This window comes from Podarcis filfolensis (genome assembly GCF_964270895.1).
Source record: "Podarcis filfolensis genome assembly, chromosome: 6".
Classification (NCBI taxonomy): Eukaryota; Metazoa; Chordata; class Lepidosauria; order Squamata; family Lacertidae; genus Podarcis; species Podarcis filfolensis.
The window spans coordinates 47,245,262-47,271,718 of record NC_139609.1 but is presented as its reverse complement, the minus strand read 5'-3'; the positions used below and the strand labels follow the sequence as shown (position 1 = coordinate 47,271,718).

The 26,457-nt window shown below is 42.4% G+C and overlaps 1 protein-coding gene across 2 annotated transcripts; it reads right to left on the bottom strand.

The window, feature by feature from the left end:
• Positions 1 to 356: 356 nt before the first annotated feature.
• TMEM275 (transmembrane protein 275) lies at positions 357 to 16,847 on the bottom strand. 2 transcript variants are annotated; one of them, XM_083620160.1, is made up of 3 exons: positions 16,169 to 16,847; positions 2,463 to 5,168; positions 357 to 2,099 (listed from the first exon to the last, which is right to left on the bottom strand). In XM_083620160.1, the coding sequence occupies exon 2, from the start codon at positions 5,087 to 5,089 to the stop codon at positions 4,541 to 4,543; it is 549 nt and encodes a 182-aa protein (XP_083476286.1). In that variant the 5' UTR covers positions 5,090 to 5,168; positions 16,169 to 16,847; the 3' UTR covers positions 357 to 2,099; positions 2,463 to 4,540. The 2 variants fall into 2 exon arrangements, with proteins under 2 accessions (XP_083476286.1, XP_083476287.1); XM_083620161.1 differs by lacking the exon at positions 16,169 to 16,847 and adding an exon at positions 6,334 to 6,389.
• Between the last annotated feature and the right edge of the window lie 9,610 nt (positions 16,848 to 26,457).

Sequence of the window (26,457 nt, the reverse complement as noted above, 5' to 3'; positions counted from 1 at the left end):
AAAAGGTTTCTTGATTCCATAAGATCAACTATCCCCTTCATTAAGGAATTTGGTTGAGTAGTTTCTGAGTGACTTTTACGTTTTCCAGTGACGCATTGATCGAATGGTGAATCAGAACAGACTGCAGGCCAAAGTAGATCATGTTGCAAATTGTTTTGATGGGGCTGTAGTGTTTAGACAGACACACACACACACACACATCTCCAGTTCTTAGGTAACCCATCATATGTCATTGATAATATATGGACCTCTTTCACAACATCCAATGTATACCTTGCTTCTCCCAAGGTTACGGCATGATGCATTGATTGATAAGAATGAGGTTGCTCAGGTCTGGCTGCAGAAGACTAAGGAAATATCTGAATATATTTTATTGAACACATGGAAAGTCCAAAGGGCAGCACTGAACACGTGCTAAACAGTCACTTGCTTTTGTAAACATGGAAACTGTCACCAGAAGCATGACCACATGTTAACGCCAAAAACTGTGCTTCTGTACAGGACTGGCCACAAGCATTTCACACAATGAAATTGACATAATTCAACATGTTTCTAACGGGAACAAAAGTGCCTTCTACCCCAACCCCAACACCCCATTTTTAAAAGTAATTCAGGCAGCTGTTTTGTTTTGTTTTTTGTTTTGCTTACTGTGCAAAATGCCCCCACTCCCCAAAACATTCAGTTTCTGAAGACAAGAAATGAATTTGAAAAATAACACAAATCCACTTGCTTTTGGATTGTTTCAAAGTTCTCCACCATTAGAAGAAAATGGAGTTAAGCAACTTGTTGTACAGATTGACGATAAGAACCTTAAATGTAGACCTCCCTAAAATGGGCAATATCATTTTTCTCCGTGATGTACTGAAGAAAATATTTAGATCAAGGTGACAATGAAGAAAATTACTAGAATTTAGTAGTCAACCTTAACATGCATGGGCTTACTCACTAAAACAATGCATCATCACATATTTCTAGCTCTCTTCTTTGCTGCAATTTGTGCTAATTTCAGGGTGCATTTACAGTGTTAAATCTCAACAACAATTAAGTACTAGCATAATAAGCACTTGGATCTTATTACATCCAGCTTCTCAGGATGCGCTTGTAGGGAGCATCTTGTTAGTTAGTGCTGCATCTTAGACTATGAAAGTTGTCTCTGAAGAATATTCTGCCAAATGTGAATGGATTCTAAATCTCTCGTCTCTCTGGAATGTTCAGATTAAGCCCCTCACACCTTAAAAGCATACATGAGGGGGACTGGTGCAGGCCAGCACCCACCAGCCACCTACCCCACTGGTCACATGTTCCGTAACTATGAGAAGGGGCCTATCCTGCACACAACCCTGTAGTCCCCACAGTTGCAGGAGTTCCTGTGTCAACCCCCTTGGTATAAGAGTTGGGCCAGTGCACCCCATTCATTCAGGCATTGTTCCATGAGTGGGTTCAGCCACTTACTTCAGTCATATCAGCTTCTCTTGAGGAACTTCCACTATCAGTTTCAGGAAGATTGGTGCTTATGTACTTTGCTGCACTTTTTGGTTTACATGTCACCTTCCTTAACAGGTTACTGGTGAGAGACAGAATGATCACCTTAGAATTTCTTTCTGCTGTAAAACATACCTTTTCAGTTTGAGGTAAGAGGTGGTAAGCAACTGATGGACCCTTGAGAAATATCCCTTTTATAACACAAATATGCACGGTAAACAAATAAATGATAGCTATCAACAGTGCAGAAAATGAACCTATTTACTAGGGTGTAAGACCTTGTGGGTTGTATCCACCTAAGTCATACTCATTGAACACAGACTCACTGACATCATTGATATGCAGACCCATTAAAATCAATGGACTTAAGTTGGACAGATTAACTTCTCCTTCGATTTCGGTGGGTCTACTATGAGGATAAGTCAGATACAACCCACTGAACTTAGTGGGACTTCTGAGAAAAAACACACAGGATTACTGTGGGGCAAGCCTACCTTTCTGACAGATGTACAACAGAGCCAGCACCATTGGCTCATGCCAAACAGAACAGAAGATGTGGAGGATGTGCCTTATTTTATTCACTGAACCCAAATTGGAGGGAGTCAAATAGACCAACTCTAGGGAGCATAGGGGGACGCAGGTGGCGCTGTGGGTTAAACCACAGAGCCTAGGACTTGCTGATCAGAAGGTCGGCGGTTTGAATCCCCGCGACGGGATGAGCTCCCATTGCTCGGTCCCTGCTCCTGCCAACCTAGCAGTTTGAAAGCACGTAAAAGTGCAAGTAGATAAAAGTGCGGGAAGGTAAACAGCGTTTCCGTGTGCTGCTCTGGTTCACCAGAAGTGGCTTAGTCATGCTGGCCACATGACCTGGAAGCTGTACACCAGCTCCCTCAGCCAATAAAGCAAGATGAGCGCCGCAACCCCAGAGTCGGCCACGACTGGACCTAGTGGTCAGGGTTCCCTTTACCTTTACCCTTTACCTAGGGAGCATAGGAGCATTCCCTTAGATCTTCTTTTCTGCTCTTCTGCACTAATTTATTCTCTTCCTTGTTAGAGTGGTTGGTAGGGAAGGGGTGGTGCTGTGAACATGGTCTCCCAGCAACACTCTCACTACTACATACTGGGATGGAGTGATGTAGGGTGGCAGCAAAGTCAGGTGGCACAGATGCACTGGTGGAGCCAATCCAGTGCTCTTTCTGATGCACCTGCCTCAACCTCGCTGGTGCCTTGCCCCAACCCCGCTCCATCCCAATACAGGTCTGTGGTGCCACCCCACCCCTTGCCAGCTCCTCCTGCATCTGTCTCTTTCACCATCATTGTCTCCCAGCAATTCTTACTCCCCTCTGACTTTCCCTTCACATTGCATTCCCCTTCCTTTGGTCACCGCACACAGAAGAAAGGCATGATCCCAGGTTATAATGGTGTGTTGCCCGATATCTTCCTTAATGTGCATACATGTTCAGTGTGGACTGATGACATGCAAGGGCAAAACATAAGAAGGTGAAAACAAGGGGTTGGGGAACCAGCAATTTGTACATGCCCAATAGTCTTTTTAAAAAGGCCAGAAATCAAGACTGGAAGAATCACAAACACATCGGCATCACTGCAAGAAGTTTGGAACACCAAAATTTGGTGAGAAATTCAGATGGGGGAAATGTCATGAGCATCCCTACTATAGCCTAGTCTGCATCGCTTCTCTTATTACAGTAAAAAGATGCTCCCAAGCAAAATGTGGAAGTCTCAGCTAAATAGGCCACTTTACTTTTAGGGGACAAATAATATCTGCAAGTTAAAAAAAATGAATCTTTCTGAGTTAGATTGAGGCCATCGATTGGACAACCAACACACAACATGTTTCTCTGAAGCATCGTCAATTCTAATGACCTCAGGAAAGGACCATCTAACCCTGAAATCACTGTGTTGTCTGGTATTTTGATACAAGCAGAGGAGAACATGTTCATTCTCTCATTCACAACCAATATCATAGAGTAGTTGCATAAGAAGGGCTTTGAGTGATTATTTCCCCCAAACCTAAGACTCTTCTTAAGATGTAAAGAGATCAAAATTTCCATTATGTGCACTAATGTTTGTCACCATATATTTCTGCACATGTCTCCTTATTATACATATCCATGTTTCAGAGGTCAAATCTTGGTCAAGCCATTTTCCTCCCAAATGGGTGGATGTTCAGACTAGCCTGCTGGTTGCAAGCTAGTTATAAAATGTTGTTTTGTCCCACTTCCTGTTATATAAAGTCTTTCCATGATTTCTCCTCCTGTTTTCTCTGTAACCTTGCAACTCTGCCCATTGCTACCCTGCACATCCTCTGTAGAACCATCTGAAACCCAACCCAACGCAGCCGAGCCTGCTGCCAGTGACACAACCGAAACATGAATCTGAAAACCAGAGGATGGAGGGAGGTCAATCAAGGCAATATTTGTGTGTGGAACTTCCAGTGACTTTTGCAGCAAGCAGTGAAAAGGAGGAAAGTGTGAAGGCAGGGCAAAACAAGAGGCCAGATGGATTTTAAATTGCACTCAAGAAGCACTGACCTCAGAATAAGAAAACAAATCAACCTCATTAAATCTGAGTGCCAATTTTCTTTTCCTTGTTCAATGTTCATTACGATCCACATTCCTTCTAAAAAAATAATCAGAATCTATAAATTTCCCACTGTTCTTGTATCATCAGACTCTGACCACCATATTATCATTTATAAACCCATTTAAATAATGAATGAGATCCAGAGGCTGTGCTGTTTTCAGTAGCTGTGCCCTGCTGATTCGTATGTGCCATCTTTCATTTTAATTTCATTGCTCAAAATCCAGTCCTTCCACACAAGTGCCTGGCACTTCCCACTTCAGCTGTGCATTGATTTCTAAGTAATTGCTACTTTATTATGCCTTTCCCTTAAATTTCTCAACATATTCTGATGCACGTGTCGGCCAACACTAAATTGGATCCCAGATGCTTGGTGTGCTGCGAGCTCATCTAACCATCTGGTCACATGCTGAAATGCCTGCTGCCCAGCTACTCATAAATATTCTCCAGTTTGGCTTTATGACATGCCCATGTCTCTGGGCAAATTCAGTTGTATGGATTCTCCACCTGCTATGTATTTGGCGGCCGGCCCATTGCTATCCATTGTAAAAAGTTTGCAGGTCTTTGAATTCTCATGAACAGGGGTAGACCTTTTGGAGGACATGGGGGAGTTGGTTGGGCTCAGTTGCACAGCCGTGGTGTCTTGAACTGTGTGCTCGCTGGTTTCAATTTCAAAAGCTGTGCTCCCAGGTTTGATGAGCCCGATATTGGCCCCCGGTTTGGATTTCCTTGCACCGTGAGCAGGAGGTCTCCGGCTGCAGATGCAGCACGCCCCAAAGAAGGTGAATGCCACAACCAAAAGGATGGGACCGATGACAATGGGAGGGTTGTTGACAGGCAAGAATGTCCCAAAAGCAAAGGCTCCCACCAGGGTGATGTTAATGCCTGCGAGCATGATGCACAGTCCACAGGCACAGCACAGAGCTGGGGAAGGGAGACCCTGTGGCCTTGTTTTCTTCTTGCTTGGCTTCTGGGACAAAGGAGTGCTGTTCTTGTCGCTGAACATGGTAGTGTCTCAGGTGGGACCTTGGATTTCACTGAACATACATGGTGCCCACAAGATGGTTGATCGCTGCTCCGAAAGCCTGAAAAACAAGCAAAGGCAGAAAGGAGTGGAATAAACATGTTGATTCATTCAGACTTTCTGTTTGCGTGATTTGCAAAGATTCAAACCCGGCAACAATGTTTAAACCCCATTTGTTCACCTCTGCAAGTTGTCATTTGCACCACGGGCAGCTCCAGAGGGTGGCAGAGTTGGGCATTTGGTCACAGAGGGCCCAGGGAAATGATAGCATTTCCATTGTGCACAGTGAAGATCAGATGCAGCATAAGCGAATTCTCAGTTTGCATGTCCCGCCTCTTCCGGGTTAGCTAACTGGTGTCATGTCTGAGCACCCACAGAAACCTGGACCCATCTCTGGTTTGCACATTAGTTGGAGCCAAGTGCAATTGCCTCAGGATGAGCAGCCAAGAAAGATCTCCTTCCCTTGCACTGCAGGAGGTTGGACTAGATGACCCTTCCGACCCTGTGATCCTTTGATTCCTGCAAGAGTCGACCTGAAACGCAACCACACTTGGAATACTGCATTCAGTTCTGGTTGACACACCTCGGGAAGATAGTTACAGAGCTGGAAAAGGTTCGGTAGAAGGCAACAAAAACCATCATGGAGCTAAAACAACTCTCCTATGAGGAAACACTGCAACGTTTGGTGCTTTTTAGTTCAGAAAAAGGTGAGTAATGCATATCAACTTATGCAAGATGTATAGAGAGAAACATAACATTATGCATAGTGTGGAGAAAATGCAGAGAGACATTGTATTTTATAGGCCCTAATTTCGAGTAGGAACACAGCAGGGGGCAAAGGGTTAAAGTCCTCCTACCCTCCTTGCTATTTTTATCAAGATTAGGGCTCCACACTAAGAGCCCCTGCACATAAAGACACAGGTGCATAGCTAATGTAACATGTACAGTAGCTTGATCCTAGCTCGTGATCTTAGAATTTTAGTTCACAATGCCTGATCTGTTATTTATTGTATATCTGCAGTGCCATCTGCCTTTCATCTACTGGGGAAAGGGGGCGGGAGCATGCAGCAATTTATTGTTTTATGATATTACATTTTTGTATTTTGATATCGCATTTCATTTTTCCTGTTGCTTTTTCTCTCTCTCTTTTGTGAGCTGCCCAGAAAACTCATGTTTTGGGTGGCCCAGGCAAACACAGAAAATAAAGAAAAGGAAAAAATACTTACTTTAAGTTCCTTTAGCGATAACCCACATACTCTTCATCCTAAGCCTACAGCAGTTCTTGTGTCCCCAATAACTGTCTCAGCTTTTTAAAGCCAGAAGAGGCAGCCTTGAAGCTTCCTGCTCTTTTTCTCATCAGAGAGGCAGTGCAGAATAGTAGAAGGACTGTGCTTCCTCCCATCCCTTTTCCTGTTCTACAAGGCCATTGATTCTTTAAAGAAAATGCTGCAGCAGTGTGTGTGTGTGTGTGTGTGTGTGTGTGTGTGTGTTGAAAAATCATGAGCAAGGCTAATACTGAAGTCTAAGGGAAGAAGAGATGGGGTGTTAAAAGCATCAAAGCACCACTGATTTCATTTTCCTGTTTTATAAGAAGTTTCCAGCGTATTTAAGTTTTACATAGTAAATTCTCAAATTAAATTTCTGATAGATTTGTGGATTAAAACTATATTCGTGTATTGATTACTGTTGCCAGGCACAGCCCAATTCTCCAAGCAGTGAGAGGGAGTGCAGTCCTTCCCCAGGTTTCGTCTCCCTGGAAGGAGGTCACTGGTACTGGCCTTTTTAAAAAAAATTGTGTTTGCTTACAAATATGGATACTGAGCCTATGCAGAGGCAGTGTTTAAACCACTCCAACACATAGCCCAGATCCATGGCTTCCACATAATAGTTTTCCAGGGAGACTGCCAGCCTGCCCCCAGAAATGTTGCTAGCTTTCCAGAGTCCAAAACTCAGCTCTCTGACACGCTCTTACTCAGATCTCCTCCCCCCACCCAAGGCAGCATTGTCCCCAGCCAAGGGAGGGGCAAAGGAAGCCTCCTTCTAAAACGCTTTTTGGTTATAACCTAGTCATTCAGGAAGAGAGTTGAAGAGCTAGGGAGCCTCATGTCTGGGGCCAAAATGTGGACCCCACACTTGGAATGAAGATTTAGAATGAAGAAACAGTCATGGGAGAGCCTCAATTTTGTTGCTGCTGCTGAAAATATAGAATCCAGTTGTTACTAGGCACAGTCTTCAGCTCAAAGGGAAACATTCAGGTTCATTGTGAAGCAGAGCACAGAAGTAAAAAAAAAAGAAAGGAATCAGATAGTTTATGTACATTAGCAAAGCTGGATATTAATCTTAGCGCATTAGGTACACAAAAGTCAAAATAGGTAGCACTACCTAGTGGTTGGGTGGTATGTACCACCCCAAAAGTAAAGTCCCGTGTTCACATGGAATAAAATAATTTTCCTTCACTTTAAGTATACCTCTCCTCAGTGGTCAAATCCAATCAATATCCTTACTCAATTCATTTGTGCCATTACTTCCCATTTCTTGTCACTACCATCCAATAAAGCCACAATCACTTCATTAAAGAAGCATGATCGATTGATTTGCGTTAGGAAGAACAATGCTATTCTGGAAGACATAATATAGGGTACTCAATCAGCAGCATTGATCAGTGATACCTTGAATTATCTTCTTAAGATTCGCATTGCTCAAGGTATTTGCATAAAATATAGAACATCTTTTCAACCATATAGAATTATTTGTTTGGCGGGGAGAGGAATTTTCATAGATATCCAAACCATACATAAACCATACATAATGCTATGTTCATTAGGAACTGGGTCTAACATGTTTGTGAACCTAAGGGCATAATTCTACAGTTCTATGATATATGGAGCATGATCTTTCTTGGCTAACATGCCAATCACAGACACAGAAAAACTGAATCTGCATGATCCGTCGCAACAACCTACCCCTACCTGGAAGCACCCACTGTATTTCAGCCTAATCTGCTTTACAGGGTTGTTGTGTAGATAAAGAAAGAGTTGAAAGGAACATGCATGCTCAGATCCCTAGGAGAAAGGGCAGCATGAAAAAGAATGGAGTGGGGACCATAACTTGTGCAAGCAGAAGGCCTGGGGTGCCTGGTTTTCAGTAGCTGATGGTGTGAATGAGCACAACTAGAACCTTGGAGAGCAGCCTCCTGTGTTTGGATAATAAGATATCTTTCCACACTTCACATACCTGCATCCAGAACGTCACTCCAGACTCTCAGTGCACAATGGAAAAGATGGCCACTGCCTATTTATTTATGACATCAAATTCAAGTTAGGCGAATTTGCTTGATAACTCCCCCCCCCCCCAAGTATATGAGATCTAAAGTACTACCTGCTATCAACTCTATGCAAAACAGGATAGAATTTATACTAGCAGCTTGACTGGACCCTAAATAGTCTGTTGTTTTACATATAAAGGTGGGGGCCCTAACCGCCCATAAATGTTTATTTGAGTTTAAAATTCCCCAACTGAGAGAATTTAGAATGAGGCAAGTAATACAAAGCTTGGGTGTGAGTAACTGAATTAATAACAAGAAACTGTGGTGAGATGAATAACTGTACTGTTCATCAAGAACATTACCTACCTACACAAACACAAAATGTTGATATACTCTGAACTCTTACTAAATGTTTTCTTGAGACACATGCCAAGTAAAATTTAGCAAAATTAAGAAGTGTGTCTGTCCCGCAGAGCTGTCTCACCTCCCCCCCATACCTTCCTGCATTGGAGAAACACAAATCTCTCATCTTCAGAAGAATTACCTGCTTCTGTGATGTTTACCTCAAACTCCCTTTGACAGCTGTGAATGGAGTACGTCATTCCGCCTGTCAGTCCCTTTTCCCACCTAACCTGGACTCTACTGAGAGAAAAGGGGGTCATTCCTCCAAGTGGCTTAAGATGGCATAAATACATGAGTCTTCCACAGGCAGGTTTAAGAGAGTGTGGCTGGTTTGATTGCACTGGGTGCAGAGCCTCAGGGGCACTGCAACTGTGATTTACAGTGGAGCATAAGAGGCTGAGAGGCACCAAATTTTGGCATCACTGAAATTTGAGACCTCCCAGATCTGCCACTGGACACTCCCCCCCCCCCCAATCCTAGTGACTGAGCTGGAAAACTGAGGGCCTAAGGCCTTAGTAGCCTCATGGTTAAAACTGTTGTTTATGCTACTTCTAATTTATCCAGCTTCACTGTCTTAAATCAGGCAGAGGGCCTTCTCAGTAGTGGCACCCACTCTATGGAACGCCCTCTCATCAGATGTCAAGGAAATAAACAACTATCTGACTTTTAGAAGACATCTGGAGGCAGCCCTGTTTAGGAAAGTTTTTATGTTTGAAGTTTTATTCTGTTTTTAGTGTTCTGTGGGGAGCTGTCCAGGGTGGCTGGGGAAACCCAGCCGGATGGGTGGTGGGGTATAAATAGTATTATTATTATTATTATTATTATTATTATTATTATTATTATTAAATCAGGGTTGGGCCTGGGGGCTGAATACAGCCTTCTGAGGCCTCTTTACCTGGCCCTCAGAACTCTCCCAAGCCACACCCCGTGTCTGGCTGAAATGTGCTCTCCCCCCCCCCCCTTGCCTCTGTTCCCTCCTTCCACTGGCATGTAGCCCTCAGGAAGTTGCGTAGAAGGAAATGTAGCCCTTGGGCTGAAAAAGATTCCCCGTCCCCCAATACATCTTTTGTATTGGATTCTGAAGATGACTGGATAATTTTGCATGGCTCAAAGTTTCTGTCATATTGCTCATGTCCGTACTTGGCTAAAGGAGAGGTAAAGAGAGCCATGATTTGAGTTATGCCTAGCTGCAGTCAGGATAGACAGAGCTTGCTAAAAGTAGGCTAAATAAAATGGAGGTCTTGGGTGTTTCACTCACCAGGAATTAGGTTGGATAGAGTGAGTGGTGGTAGCTACTTGTAAGTCAATGGCACAATCCAGCCCGTTCTGTACCAGCTTCCCTCACAGTGGACTTCTCAGGTGGTCTGGGAATCTCAACATCTTTTTTTTCCTAATCTTAATTTTTATTGTGCATCATAGCATAGTACAAAAGAGGAAAAGGAAGGAAGCGACAGGTACATACGGTAATCTGTGCATTGATTCCTTTAACTAACAAAAAAAAAAAATTAATTCAGCCTTCCCTAGATTTGTCATTCCAATTAGAAATAAACATCACTCATTTTCCAATAAATCAATTTTCATATAGAATATTTTTCCCTACACAATTATCTCCATTGTATTCCAAATCCACAACCAATTCATTAAAAATCAGAAATATAGAGATGGATATCAATGAATTTCACTGCATGTTGCCTTTTCCTGTGACCAGGAGAAGTAAAATAAAAGTTGTCATTAAGCACTAATTTCCATAATATATTCAAGCCATAGAATTCAAGGGTGGTTTATTCTACCTCAATGAAGTATTTGGATTTAGTACAGTACGTCGCATATGGTAAGTTCCAAATATATGCACAGCTTAGGAGAGAACTATCTGTCAGCAGCTTGCCAGAGCTCATATCAGGTTTCAGTTAGGTTAGCTTCTCCGGAACACTAATTGCTTTTTCAAGGGCAAACATGACATCATTTTCCAACAATCTTCCCTATTCTATCACACTCAAGCATGACCCAGAGTCGAGGTTAAGAAGATAGCAACAGGCTTGATTCTCACTGTCTGGGATCACTAGAATCAGTTGGCTGGTTTAGCTCCCTCCTCACCCAACTGGTGCCCTGAAATACACACTTCCATCTTCTCCCATGTCAACGAATGGCTGTCATTTATTGGAACAGAGCAGGAGCAAAGCGGTACACTTGGGAACGAATGTTATGGTGTCACTCCAGTTTCAGCGCTGGGTGGCTCAGTCCCCACTGGCAGGTACACCACACAGCTTACAATATGTCTTTGTGTGCACAAAAGATGCTACACCAGAGTGAGGCCCTTGCAAATACAGAACTACACATGCGTGCGCGCGCACACGCACACACACACACACACACACACAGAGAGAGAGAGAGAGAGAGAGAGAGAGAGAGACTCTGCATCATAAGTCCTTTACAAACAGTTAACAGGAGACTAAACATGTGAAGGGTGGAATGAGACTGCCCATTCTGGTTCCTCCCCTGATTCCACTGGTAACCTGCATATCTGACACACTGTATGAAAGGAGGAGCACATGAACATACAGCTGTACATACTCAGGACCTCACTTAAAAATTAGCTATGCTGGATCACACCAACGGACCAAAGTCCAGCATCCCATTTACATAGGAACATAGAAAGCTGCTTTCTACTGAGTCCGACAAATGGTTCATCTAGTTCTGTATTGTCTTACACTGACTATAAGAAGCTCTCCAGGGTTTCAGATAAGGGTCTCCCCCTGTGCACCCTGAATATGCCAGGGACTGAACCTAAGACCTGTATCCAAGGCAGATGCCCTACCACTGAGCCATGGCCCTTCACTATTTCCCATAGAGGCAATCAGAAGTTATGTGACGCCCTCAAGTAGAAAATGAACGCAATGGCATTCTCCTGCTCAAGTTCCTCAGCAGCTGATCAGATGCCCCAATCAAAAAGCCTGGAATGTATGTGGTGTGGGTGTTCAAATGACTTTGATTTCTGCAATGCAGAAATGTCTTCTTGTTGCTAGCAATTCCTGCTTCAAAGCATTTCATGTTTTTTTCTCATTTTGAATCACACATTTCAAAACTTTCAAAAAAAATGTGACTTATTTCAAAAATCATCCCCCTTACCTGAGGGAGTGGAAAGGAGCCACCCGCATTAGCTCAATTTCTGCCCCAGATATTATGAGGTCTAGTACTGACAAACATACAGGAGAACAAATCTTGCTGAAGAATAATTAGTACTGCGTCTTTTCAATCTTACTGGGAGAAGATTTCATGAATGGGGCCCGTTTTACAGCACGATTCTACCCTTCTCATTGATATACTCAATATATATTTTAAAAATGCAATATATTTTAAGAGCCCTTGTAGTTACTTTTTATTATGTCATGATAGCAAGAAAGTGAAAAAGCCATCTTTTTGAGAAAGGAGGGATTTGTGCCTTTAGCATGCATTTCACACATTTATTTGTATATTAAAAGAGTCACAATGCAATCGTAGACATGTCTACTCAGAGGTAATTCCCACTGCGTTCAGTAGGATTTTGCCACATAGTTGAGTAAAGGATTCCAGCCTCTGGTTATAGAACTAGTAAGGTATTTGGACATAGAAGTATCTCCTGAAGAGTAACCACATGGAACCTGAAGCAAATGTGGGTGTGGTGGGGGCGGGAATGATCCCTGCATAGGACCTCTCTATGTTCAGAAGCTGTAGATACCTGAATAACAGCCATTATGGACAAGCATCAGAGTAAGGCTATTACTTTGCTTGTAAGCCCTCAATGGAATCTGACTGGCTACTGTTGCTAGAATAGAGATACTTTTGGACTGATCAAGCAAGACAAGTCTTAAGTTCTTAAAATGGTATCATCTAATATATGTTATCCCATCAACTCCACATGGGCTTGAGGCAGCTTACATTAAAGGATGCAACCTTCACCTTCTGCCACATCAACCTGCCCATACGTAAAGACAGGGGTGGTCAACTTGTGATCTTCTAGTTGTGACCATCAGCCCTAGTCAACACTGCCAGTGGGCAGGGATGATGGAAATGGTAGGTTAGCTACCTCTGCATTTATATCTGGTTCAGAGGCCCTTCTCTGGAGGCTCCTACTCTATGAGGTGATGTGCGTGGTGAATGGAGACAGGGCCTTCACAGTGGTGGCACCCTGCTTGTGCAATTTGTTCCCTGCAATTTGGGAGGCTGACCTGATGCCTGTGCTGTTACACAATCCAAAGAGAAACCAGAGTAACATAACCTGTGGTGTTTTGTTTTATGTGCATTTTCATTTCCCCCAGCTTTTTAATGGATAGCATTGCTGTTTCTTTTTCCATGCACCATGTTTCAGTTGTTATTTCATTTTGTTGTTGTAAACTGGACTGAGAAATTCTTATTAACTGAGAGGTGGTATGGAAATCTTTTGAAATAAAATAAATTAAAATAATAATAACTTCCGTAAAGATTTAGCTTTCCATTTTCCTTCCAAGGGAAGGAACTTTGCACCTGTACTCCAGCTGTAACTGCCTAGAAAAAAACTGCTAGCTCTCTTTAATATCTTTTTCACTTAATCTTATTCTATGTCACAAAGTTTAAGGGTGCAATCTTATTTAAACTTCCCAGAAACTTCATTTAAATCAGAGAGACCAGACATACTTTCCTGAGAGTAAGTTTCAGTGAGGTCCATGAATCTTACTTCTGAGTAGACATATGTGGGCTCACACTGCTACTTCTCCAGATTTGTTGTCAATCAGTGTTTCTAAAATCTAATGGTTGCTGATATGCTACAGACTGACATTTGGGGAATCTTGTGTGAAATCAGAAAGGCTTAAGCTGTATCTGTGTCACAAATAAATTGACCTAGCCCCTGAGCTGATGATATTGAACTCTTGACATATACCATCAGAAGAGCAATTGGCACAAGCTCCATATGGTGAGCAGAAGGGTTGGAATCTCGATCTTGCATCAGTTTAGGAGATGTAGCATGTGTGATGTGGCCTGAAAGCATGGCCTCGATAATGAGTTGCAACATGTGTACTTCAGAGTACATTTCAATTTTCTGTATGGAACTGTCCTGCATCAGTTCATAGATGGGACTATTTATGCAGGGAGAGTGAAAACTTTAAATAGTTTACAGAATATCACAGAGCGTTCATGGCTTTGGCTGCTGTTGACTTTAACTAACAATCTTTGGAGTCAGATAAAGCACTGGAATGGCATGTTTTACTTATTTTATAAAATTTTATATACTGCTTGATTGTAAAAAAACCCAAAAACCCTCAAAGTGGTTTACGAAAAGATAAAAAAAGAAAATCAAGAAAAAGTACAATATTTTAAAACATACAAAAAGTTTAAATACAAAAAAGATTAAAATTCACATCTAATTTCTAAGCACCTGGGGAGTCTTGTCTAGACAAGAATGTTTTTAGCAGGTGCCGAGTAGAATACCGTGAAGGCACCTGCCTGATCTCAATAGCCAGGGAGTTCCAAAGTGTAGGGGCTACCGCACTGAAATATCAGGTACTTACAAATGCAGAACAAGTATTATGTGGCACCTGTAGTAGTGCCACTTCTGCCAATAAAAGCGGTCAAATTGTCATATATGGGGTAAGGCCTACTTGGGTAGGTAAAGTGGTCCCAAGTTGTTAAGGGCTTTATATACTAATAATGACACCGTGAACCTGGCCTGGTAGCAAATTGGCAACCAATGCAGATCTCTGAGCACAGGTATTCTATGTTGACAGTATGCTATGAGAGTACTTTAAACTTGTGCAGCACTCTATCAAACTTGGAAGACCAGCCAACTCAGTGAATGCCGAAAGAACTTCGCCTGAAATAAAGAATCCCTTCACGCCTTATCTGAACATATGAATAAGAGTCCAAACATCTACGTATTGGACATTTTGAACATATACTGCACCAACACTTACTGGCCCCTGAAAGTGAGCTCTGACCTCAGGGTGGGAGATCTAATGTTAGATGTCCCCTAATCCCTGCTGCAGAACTGTGCACAGCCTCTGTCCTACCAAAACTGGAAATCTGACTTTGGTAGAGCCAAGAACAGAACATGCTAGTGATGCACCAGAAGGCTTTCCAGTCCACCCGCCCCCCAGCATGTCCCCAAACCAGAGTGAAAATTACACCAGCCCCAGAAGCTGGTAAGGATGCCATCCCAATTTTGGCTCTCCCTTTGTGAACAATGGGAAATTATATATATATATATATATATATATATATATATATATATATATATATATATATAAGGTTGGAGGAGACCAACCTTAGAATGGCAACCTTAAAGGGTTTAAATTAAACAACTTAAAACTGCTTGATTAAAGAAACTTTGAATGGCCACATCCAGTACATTGATTCTATCCTCCAATTTTCATTCACTTGACTGAGGTTTAGAGCAGGACCTGGGGTACATATTGATTTGTCATTTTATAGAATCCTGTGCATGGTTAGAGTGATTCCATCCCGTAACCAAAATCTCATATAATAACTTCTAAGCATAGGATGGTCCACTATAAGTGGGTTCCGTTACTGGTAAATCAATTAGCTGAAATCTCCAGTTTAATGAATTACAAGTTTACCCTCAAGGTGGAGAGGGGGGTGGCAGTCCTTAGATCAATAGAAAACTGAAGTACACGTTTTATAGAGAAACATTGCTGAAATGTTTTAGGCGTGAGAGGTGTCTACTTTCTTTCTGAGTGTATTTCTCAGACATATATTTGAAGAAAACCTGCAAATTGAATAAGTGTGGTATTTTGTAATGGAAATGTAATAGAAAAATAGAGGCTCACCCAAGAACTGAAAAATATTACATAGATATTCAAAAGAAAAGCTCAAGCAGCAAGCAATCATTCCCTGTTATAACTCCACAAAAGGAGGCTCAAATTATGGAATTTTTCAAATGCTCTCCAGCTTGCAGGAAATGAGTTGAATTAATAGACAGCAACAAGCAGCTAGGAAGTTGCGTATCTAAGGGACACCTCTTCCATTTTAGTCTAAATGGGAAGAATACCAACTGGTTTTCAGCGACCTTTCAACCTGTGGATTGGGACTGCTGGTGCTGAGACATCAGATGTAAAGCAAACACATTGTATTTTCAGATAATTGGCTGATTAGTTGTCCCTTTCCCCCTCCCCTTCTTTATTATGATCAGCACTGTCTATATATAAAGGCTACCAAGCACTCGGCAGAGAACTGAATGGAAGCCTCTGTCCTCAAACACCATTTCAAAACTCTTCCATGGTAGATGTGAATCAAGCTACTTTTTCTCCCAAATAAGTGGTATTTCGGACTGACAATTTCTTAAGTAATATGAATTTCATTATTTAGAGTATGAAAATGTCATTAAAAAAATTAAAATAGGTTTATTATAATGGGGGGGAAATTACCTGGACTTGAATCGCACTATGAAGAGCGCAAGAGAAGCTCTGCGTCCTTAGACAGTTTTCTTTTTCCATTTAATCTTTAGGAAAACCTCAGAGGGAGGGGGGAACGGGTTCAGGGAAGCTTAGACGAAAGGCGATCCACAAGACCCAGAAACATGGAAGGTCCTCCGTGATGGGTGAACTCCACCGGGACATCACAACCGTGAGAAACTTAGACGGAGCTGAGGCATCCTTGAGGTCTTAGGCTCCCTAGGAGGAGGGTATTTTTGGAGCCGGCTGCACGGATCTTCTGGAGCCTCAAGTGGTTTTGATCGGAGCTTGCGTAGAAAGCCTTGCTTTGGGGAGCCGCCTCCCGGGAGGATGTTGTGCTTTTTCCTATGGAGAGAAAGATTCACGTGCCGCATGTTTGCCCTCTTCCCCCGACCGCTGCATCCACGCACACAGCAGGGAGATCGGCTGGTCGCCAAGTCCAGCGATGCAGGAAGCCGGGTCTCGATGGCTTCGCTGCCAGGAGGATGTCACAACTACTACATCTCTCCGCTCCTATTTCGAGCTGGGCGACAGCCTCTTGCAACAACCCAGCCTCGGCTAGGACTCCCTTCCATGCTCTCCCTGACGCTGTTCACAGCTTTGGTGCTGAAAATAGCAACTGCTCCCAATTTAGCTGCCTTCTGGACTATCAACGCCAGGGGCAGTGTGGCTCTGATTCTTCTTCTTTTTTCTAACCCCCCACCCCACCCCAATCAGCCTAACTTCTCTCCCCGCCGCTCCTTTTCTGCCTAGTGAAATTTTCTAATAAGGCAGCAACTACCGGGAGACCCACGATCCTTCAAACAGCAGGAGATAAGTTTGAAAAATGCAGCTTGCACAGATCTGCACAAACTTGCATCTCTAATGAAGGGGAATGAGTTTTATTGCTTGCCATCTGCCCCTTCCTCGTGCCTTTGTTCCTTGACTTTTTTAAAAAAAGTATATTCGCAGACCATTAAATCCCACCTACACCCAAAACAACATCGCACTGTGGCTTCCTTCATTCAGCATTCAAGCAACAGAAGCGAGAATGGAAACAAGAAGGCGTTCATTGAAGACATCCCCCCTCCTCCCCTTCCCTTTCAAAGGCTTCGGGGATCCTTCTAAAGCTGGAGACATCAAAGTGGAAGGACAACAATGAGATATCAGCAGAAGGCACGTGTAGGCATTCAGACAAACCCTTGCATTGTCTAGGAAAAACTGCGTAAAAGGCGTTAGAGGATGGGATCGGCAAGGTTATCAGCTGCAATGCCCCTCCTTCTCTTTAGGATGCTTATGGGATCTGCTTAGGTCTGATTGGTGGTGCAAATTGGTCAGGCCTGGACCTATAAGCAGAATGAGGGGGTGGAATTCTGAACTCATAGGGTGGAGTAGGGACCACTTCAGAGTGTAAGAGAGGGCTACCATTTTTAAATGACCCCCCTCCAATTAAAAGCTCCATAGTGTTGTTGTTATTGTTGTATTTATACCCAACCCATCTGGCTAGATTTCCCCAGCCACTTTGGGCTGCTTACAATACATATAAAAACATAATAAAACCCTCAAACATTAAAAACCTCCCGATACAAACTCCAAAATGTTAAAAACAAACTCCAGAAATCTAGCACCTCGGGGACAAAGGTTTTAGCCGAGTCTACACCCACGTGTGCTGTTTTCTATTTGCAGTCTGAGAGAACTGTTGTGTGTGTGGTTTTTTAAAAAAAAAGTATGATAGCATTCAGCCTAGAACTGAATTCCATCCACTCTACAACCTCAGAGTTTACCACATTGTTTTGCTGCATGTGAGTAGAATCAGAGGACCAGAGGACTGAAGCAGATCTTAGAGATATTTTAGTCCTACTGCACCCTCCCCACCTTTCACACAGCATGTCTGAGATGCTACAAGATGCTACAAGAGGCAAATGGATGTTTAGCCCCCAACCAACAACCATAGTGTTTAGCCCTTGTAGCAAGCTGAGAAATCAAGTGATGCTTTGTCCCTTTTCATACGTACAGAAAGGATTTTGGAAGGAACTCTCTTTTATAGTGATATAAGCAATAATGTGAACAGCAGGGCTGTCATTATCTGGTTGACAAAGGTGAGTGACAGCAGAATCTACGTCAGGCTCTGAATTTACGGCAAGACCTGTGGGTGACTTAAGACTGTGAATTAGGAGATGTGCCTAAAACATCCTGGGATTCATTCGCCCTGCAGAGTAACATTGCTGATTAATTCACGCTAACTGAATATATTTAGATTACTGTAGAGGAAGCAATAGATAATTTGGAATAAAAAACAGAAAACTATAAACATGAAGTAAAGGTGCATGCGTTTAATCTATTAATTTTATGGATCTGCATGAAGCAAATCCATGTTTGACAAAGGAATTAAATAAACAGCAAGCTTCTGACGAAGGAAATTAGCACTCAAAATGGATTTGCAACTGACAGGGAACCAATATGGAGTGCAGTAAAAGATTGCAAGCTTCAAATTAACTTATCTGAAGTTGATGACTTGGTTTAAGGCAACTATATTGAGGTATATACTTTCCAGATAATAAAACAAAGCCAAATAAAAGGCACAGTTGTTCCACAGGATCCAGATATGATCCTTGAAGGGGGGGGAAGCACTCAGGACCCAATTGCCTCTAATGTGCATCATCTTGGGAGGGGGTGATAACTATAGCAGGCATGGAAAGGGAATATAATCCTAATGCAATCCTCCTCTTATTTACATAAGGGCAAATCTTCATTGATCCTGTTAATAATCAGCACTCCCTTCACTGCTGATGTAATTTGCGTTTTATAAACCCTGCACCTTAAACGCAAGGACACATTTAATGTCGCGTCAGGTTTTCCTCTCTGTTTCACAACCATCACTTTTTCAAAGCACTAACACTGCAATATATTGTTGGTTGGGAAATGTGGCACTTTCACTAGCTAGTCCACTTTCACTGCTGCTGTTGCTGCCAATCCTACCAATGGTGGTTCATGGCAGGTGGTGGCTGTGGAAATTCAGGCTCAGTGACCTGGGTCTGCAGCCAAGAGCCAGTCAAGGTGGTCTCTGGCCTTTTCAGCAGCCTCAGCTTTTGCAACTGGGCCCTTCCAGGCCAGGTGGGGGGAAGTCTTCAAGGCAGGGAGCGGGTCTTCCAGAACTCACAGCCAAGATGTGAGTTACATAACAATAAATGCCGAATTGTATAATCTATCATCAATTAAACTCGCAACGCAATCCTATGCATGTCTACTCAGTAATATTTCCCCTTGGTTTCAAATAGGCTTAAACACACACACACCCCGGTAGGTGCAGAATTAAAGAATAGACTCCTTATACAACATCATTTTCACCTGAAAGTCTGAATTATCCAATTGCGGCTATGAAGTGCGTGCCAATGCAACTATAGCTCTATGGGATTCTCATGTATTTGAAAAACCAGTTATTGGGACATTGTCCAAATCCTTTGATTATTCAAATAACTGTGGTTCGGCTGCACACACTGACAAAATGGAATCTATTTTCTTGGTTTTCTTTCCTGCTTTTTAAATGCAAGAAAGCTACAGCTAATCAAGTTATTTTCCTAAGGCAATGTACTGAATGAGGCTGTAGTCCTAAACCCACCAGCCAGGGAGTAATACTCAGGGAATTCACTAGGGCTTACTTCTGAGTAGACATGCTTATGATTGCACTGTATGTTTCACAAGTCAATACTGAATCAATTAAGATAAGACCAAAAAAATCAGAAATGTGGTTCAGATTTTGTGAGCCTTTACATATACATATAACATTTGTTAATGTTATACCATCGATCATTTTCTGCAGTCTCAATAGCCAACCATTTGCTGCTGGCAATTTGGAATTTCCCCAGCATACCATATACCACTTCCATCCTTACCATGTCTAGTATTTTCACACCAATTTCATATTTACTTTCTTTATGCACCTAAGTCTCAGTGAATTCAAAGGGGCTTACTTCTGAGTAGACACATACATAATTGTAAGCAGCTGAATAGCAGGATTCCCATGGGATTGTAGAGTAAAGCATATCCTGTCATATTTTGAAATATTTTAAAGATTTAGACACAACCCCTACAGTTCCACAGACATTAAATAAAATTGGAAAGAGAAAGGTATAACAAAATTGCATCTCTAGTATTTATTTAAATGGAACTCGAATGCCATTGAAACATTATTTTGCAATAACCTCCTTTCAGGTTCTTGGTACCTTGAGGAAATAAGTAACATAATGGTCCCTTTTCTAAAGCATTTGCCTTCGCTTTCATTTCAGGGCAAATGGTAATAGGATTATAAATTTGATTTTTGCATCTAGATGTGGATCATTGACCCCACCCCTTTTCAGGTAGATTACTTATCAACTATTTAGTTCAAGACTGGCTCTGTTTAATCTGTATTGATTATACAATAACGTTTCATAGCCACCATAAATTTATCTTCATTAACCATTCCTGTGGAGATGCAGCAGTATAAAGCTGATTCGGTATTGCAGCAGAATCAGACTCTGACTCAACAGAAGCTTCTGTCTTTAAAACGCAGGATTTATATTCAACGGAAGTAAATATCACTCACACTCTGAAAGTGTGAAATGTTTTACATTGCCACCAGATCTGTTCGTACTACAACAATGATTTTATTATCAGTGTTTTGCATTCCTCTGGAGGAATCCACTCATTTATAGGTAAAGCATATGAGATGCAGTTTCTCAGAAGACTGTTCACTTTTCACCTTAGGAAAGGTGTTTTTTTCCAGCGTCAGTGATATCAATAATCTAAAAATATTTAGAAAGTGGGAAATTTTGGATTTCCTTCTCCAAAGTCCAGGGGACATGGAACTTAAAACCTTGCTAAACATCCTTAGAACCCAAGGGGATAGATTAGTGGGACTATTTTACTGAGAAATGCCTCTCAAACCAATTAAGCTTAATGTACATGACAGTTTATTGAGGGGGGGAGATGTTGGACAAAAAGAAGATAATAATCACACAGAGATACTTACATACAATCAAATCAACAGGAGGAGAGGAAAAGTAAAGACACCAAACTGTCTTGCAGCTACCTTTGGTCTTATATCAGCAAGAGGCAAATATATTTTAATTAACTTCAGGGAGTTCTTGCACCAACAGTGTTTAACTCTCAGACATTTCCATTTGCAAACCAATTAGCAAAGCTGTTAAATCTGAAGCCCTGCTTTTCAGTTATTTTACCATTCCCTGGAGATATATGTTCCCTGAACTGTTTGGATTAGTTAGCTAATGACTGTCACTATTTTATTTGAGCACTGACCGATGTCCACAAGAGAAAAACAAACCACTGCAGGAAACTGTCGAGCAGATGGTACTCCAACGGGTCCCTTTTCGCACAGTCTTTCATCACAGCATACGCCATGGCTGGAGACAGACAATGGCAATCCACTGGAATTTACTCATGTTTGTTGAAGAGCCAAAGCTTCATTACGGACATTGTTTTCCCTCTTCCTATGCATTAGGTAAATTCTGTGTAGCAGAATCTTTATGTAACAAAAAGACCAAGTCATGAGAACCCATTATTATATTTTGTGAACAAGTAAATAGAAACAAAACGTATCAAGGTTACTATATAATAGCAAACATGTGCAAGATGCTGGAATGATCCAAACAGTACACTGTGAAGCAATTATCCAGTAAACGTGGAATGAGATTTTGAGGATTAAAACTTGCCTCATGTTTTTCAACCCAAAGAGAGTACGTATGAATGTCAACTAAGGACCCCTCATTGCCTCAATTCCCTGGTAGGTTTTTCTGCCTTTTAGGGTACAGTGGTACCTCAGGTTACATACACTTCAGGTTACATACGCTTCAGGTTACAGACTCCGCTAACCCAGAAATAGTGCTTCAGGTTAAGAACTTTGCTTCAGGATGAGAACAGAAATCGTGCTCCAGCGGCGCGGCGGCAGCAGGAGGCCCCATTAGCTAAAGTGGTGCTTCAGGTTAAGAACAGTTTCAGATTAAGTACGGACCTCCAGAATGAATTAAGTACTTAACCCGAGGTACCACTGTAGTGTTAATACAGCTGACCTGGAATTTTTTATTGGCCAATGCACAACAGCTTCTGCAGTCTAGGGCATGTGCTGAGGTTCAAATAACAGAGGCATTCTTGGGACTTGTATGCTGCTGGAGTTACGAATGTCACACCCAGTCTCGGGGTCAGTGGATCTTGGGTTTGGATTGCACTGTAAATCATACTCCCACTGAAATCAATATACTTGCTTATGTTATGTCCATTGATTTTCAGAGATCTACTCTGGGTATGCCTTAGCTCAAAACAACTGCATATGGTTTACTAAATATATAAAGAGTTAAAGGTAGTTGGACACATTTAACAGCAAGGCGATTAAATGCAGTACAATAATGTTCCTATTTACTCCAAGTGCCACTGTATTTAATGTGGTTTACCAATTAATAACAACGTTTAGGATTGCAGCCTTAAAAGGAGTAAAGGTTAAAAGGGAAATGAAATATGCTGCTGAAGGATGAAAAGCCAAAGAAAGAGCACAGAGCAGGTCTATGAAATGTTATATTTTAAATTATAGCAGTTGAATGCTGCTAAGAGATAAGGAATGCTAAGTGAAAATCAAAAGGGAAAAAATGAATATTATTTCACAGAAAAAGCAACTTTCTAAAGAAACCTGTTGCATTATAATGAACATTCTGTTCAATCCCACACCAGGTGTCAGCTGATGCTAGAAAAGCAGACTATATGTGGCTGGAAATCATTCATTCATTCATTCAATGATTATTTATGTTTATATTTCAGGTATTTGTACACACCAATCAGAGTCTGCTTCATACAGTCCCACCTGAAGGCAGCTAGGGTTAGTTCCAAGGAAATGTGTTTAAATTAGACTAGTCACAGGCAATAGGACTTACACTATTATGCTTTTGGAAACCCCAAAATCTTTTTTAAAGCAGTTGATCCAGTGGGAGAAGAGATAGATGGAAAATTGGCTCAGCCGAAGCAGTGGGGGTTCTTAACCTTTTCCCCTCATACAATTTCCCCAATGAAATCACCCCATGAGGTGGCTGATAGCCTCACTAAAGAAAAATGCAGGCATCAATTTTGAACTTGACTTCCCTTTCTAGCAGGGCTAATCGCAGCAGCTTTGAGATGGGATAGCGAAAAAGAATAGAAGGAAAGAAGAATAGAAGAAAAGTTGTTTCCTTTTCCACATCGGTTTTTAAGGGTGGGATATCCAGTCACAATCTCCCATCCTTTGTAGGAAGGCATAAAGATGTTGTTTGTTTGTTTGTTTGTTTGTTTGTTTGTTTGTTTGTTTGTTAATATATTTCCAAAGCCCCCTGCAGCAGATAATTCTGTTTACAGGCTTAAAACAGATAGGAATGAAGAAAAATGCAGTCATAATAAGACAACATTCAAACAGCCACTAAAAGCAGCAGCAGAATAAAATCAACCATTTAAAATGTTTGTTTAAAAGCACTGGAGGATTTTAAAAAAAGCAATGTGGATAGCAACAGGTGAACTTCACCAGAGGGAGAGTTCCACATACCCATAAGGGTCCCTATTTTCCCAGCATATTCATGGAATTGCAGAAGCCACCCCACCTTCTGATTTCTTCTGGGAATGTCCTGTTTTTCCCTCCAGCGCCACTGCTAAACAAGGGAGGAGGATCAGCTGGCGCTTGCAGGTAGCACTTGCAGCCCACACTTGTGCTTGGCTCTGGAATCCTTGTGAAATGAGACCTTTATGTGCAGAGGAGGCATTTCCCTGCTGGAGTGCAGGTGGCAGATGTGTGCAATGCTCTTGCCGGTCCCTCTCTGCTGCCGCCATGGTGGTGTGAAGTGCGGCATGGGTGGAGGAAGGGAGCGAGGAGGGAAGGGAGTGAGCAAATGCCAGGTAGAGTCTGTGGCAGAGGAGGCAGCAGCTGACTTGTGTGCCTTTTGGTGCAATGCGCTGACATGAGCCAGCTGACTCATGTGGCAGCGCAGCTGAAAAACATTGGAGGGTTTGGTTCCATCACTGGGGCACCACAACCAGAAGCATCCTACTAGCCACAATGTCTATTTATACTTCCATGGAATGCCCTGGAATGCCAATTGCTTGGGAATCACAAGTGGGAAGAGTGTTGTTGTGCACACGTCCTGTTTGGGGCTGGCCATAAACATTTGGTTGGCCACTGTGAAAACAGGTTGCTGGACTAGATGAGCCTTTGCCATCTTTGATCCAGCAAGGCTCTTCTCGTGTTCTTATGTAGGGCTTTGTCACCACCCATCTCCCTTCAGACAATGAGGGGACTAGGAGGAGAGCACCCACAGGTGACAGACAGGTAGATATGGGAGCAGATGCTCCTTCACACATATCTATTGATCTGCAGCATAGGCTCAAATGGCTTAGGAAATAACAGAGTCCAATGAGCTGTCATCTGACCCCTAGAAATGATGGATCCTGGTGCCTCGCCCATGGGAGAGAGTTTCATAAATTGTTCACCACCCCCCAAGGCTCAGAAACAGCCTCAAATAGCCACCAGTTGTGCATCAGGTGGAAGAGGGATGTAGTAGGAATGGAGCCTCAGGAGATGAACTAAGGGCTTGTCCACCTTTCCTTTTGCCCCATTCTTTCCAGGCACAGGTCCACACTTAAAAGCTCTGTGTTCAAGCATGGGTTTGTTTGTTTGTTTGTTTGTTTGTTTGTTTGTTTGTTTGTGGGGGTTGCCCTGGAGCTTTCACAATGAAAACCTGTTCTTTAGTGCTCAGTCAGAGCAAACATCAATTCGAGTTTTCTGTGGAATGCCCTTTGTTCCAATTGAGCTTTGAAGAGCAGGTTTTCACAAGGAAAGCTCTGGAGCAAAAAAAAGTGCACTCAGACACAGAGCTTGGACCATGCCTGGAAAGAGTGAAGGAAAGGTAAGTATGAATAACCCCTCAGAGGGCAGGTGGGTTTGTGTGGGAGAAGGTATCCTGGTGCCATGCCATTTTAGGCTTTAAAGGATAAAAAAGAGGTCACCTTGAATTGGACAGAGACACCAAATGGAACTTAGTGGATGCAAAACTTGAAAGCTATGGTCTATAGAAGTGAGGGTGATCTGGCTCTGACATCTGCAACATTGATCGCCATGGTTGATTAGGCTGATCTGACTGGCTAGGCGGGTGACCCCTTCCTCCCATGTGCATCCCTCCTGAAACTGCATGCTCAGTGGAAGAGGACGACCATCCCAAATATAAGGAGTGTACCGTTCTTCAGTCAAGCGTATATGATAGCTGCGCTCCTTTGCTAGAACCTTCAAACAAGCTTAAGGTCTATGCAATATAATTGCATCTTTCCAACCTAACTGTTTTAGTACTTCTGATTCTCACCACCCTCCAGACCTATGCCTGTGATAGTCTTCAATGACTCACACACAAAACAGGTTGCACAAGTGCCGATCCCATCAATCAAGACACAGATGAGGTTCATACCAGGTTAGCATGAGCAATGCTACAGTACTAGATGATCCTAGCTGGTATACCTTTGAGCTGCTTAATTTTGCCACTAAGCAAATTACACCTATTCTCTAGAGGACAGTTTAAATTTTAAAAAGTATGCATTTTTTTCTTGTTCACAATTTCAGTGAGAAGCATTTTTGTTTCTGCCTAAAAGGACCTTGGACTTTTCTGCTATCAACCGGTCGATGCAAAGCATGTCACAAATACGTCCCATTTTCATGTACATATATTAAGAATGATGTCCTGTTGCACACCTATCAGCAGGACTGAACACTGGTCAGGTGTGAACCTGCAAAGAGCACGAACCACCAGGGAGCCAAAGGGGAGATATGCTTGGTTTAACAGGGAGAGACATTTTATCTCTGCAGATAGTAGCTCTGGCAAGAGCAAAATAACCTAATAACGTCATGATTGATTTGCGGCACTTTTATGAGCCCTGAGAGGCAAACTCTCCCAAACACTTGGTCCACGGCTTAAATCAGGGAAAAGCTCGACAGCTGCGGCACAAAAACACTTTGCGGCTTTGTTATTATGGCTAATTAATTCACTTAAAGCACAGAGCCCAGTCACAGGTATGTGGACAGAATACCTAGTGAGGGGGGAAAGAGGAGGGATAGAAGATACCCTACACAGCACTGTCAAATATCTCAAGCAGGACTGTGCTGACCTAGCTCTGGCAGATATACTGTAATGCTCACCCCACTTTTCTGAGTGGTGAAAAGTTCTTGGGGTGCAGTGCTTGCACTGTTTTGATTCCCTTTGGGAAGTCACTGGAGACTCATTTTGCAATAT

Coding starts and splice junctions, on each gene's coding strand:
- TMEM275 (XM_083620160.1), bottom strand. CDS start 5,089: ATGTTCAGCGACAAGAACAGCACTCCTTTGTCCCAGAAGCCAAGCAAG.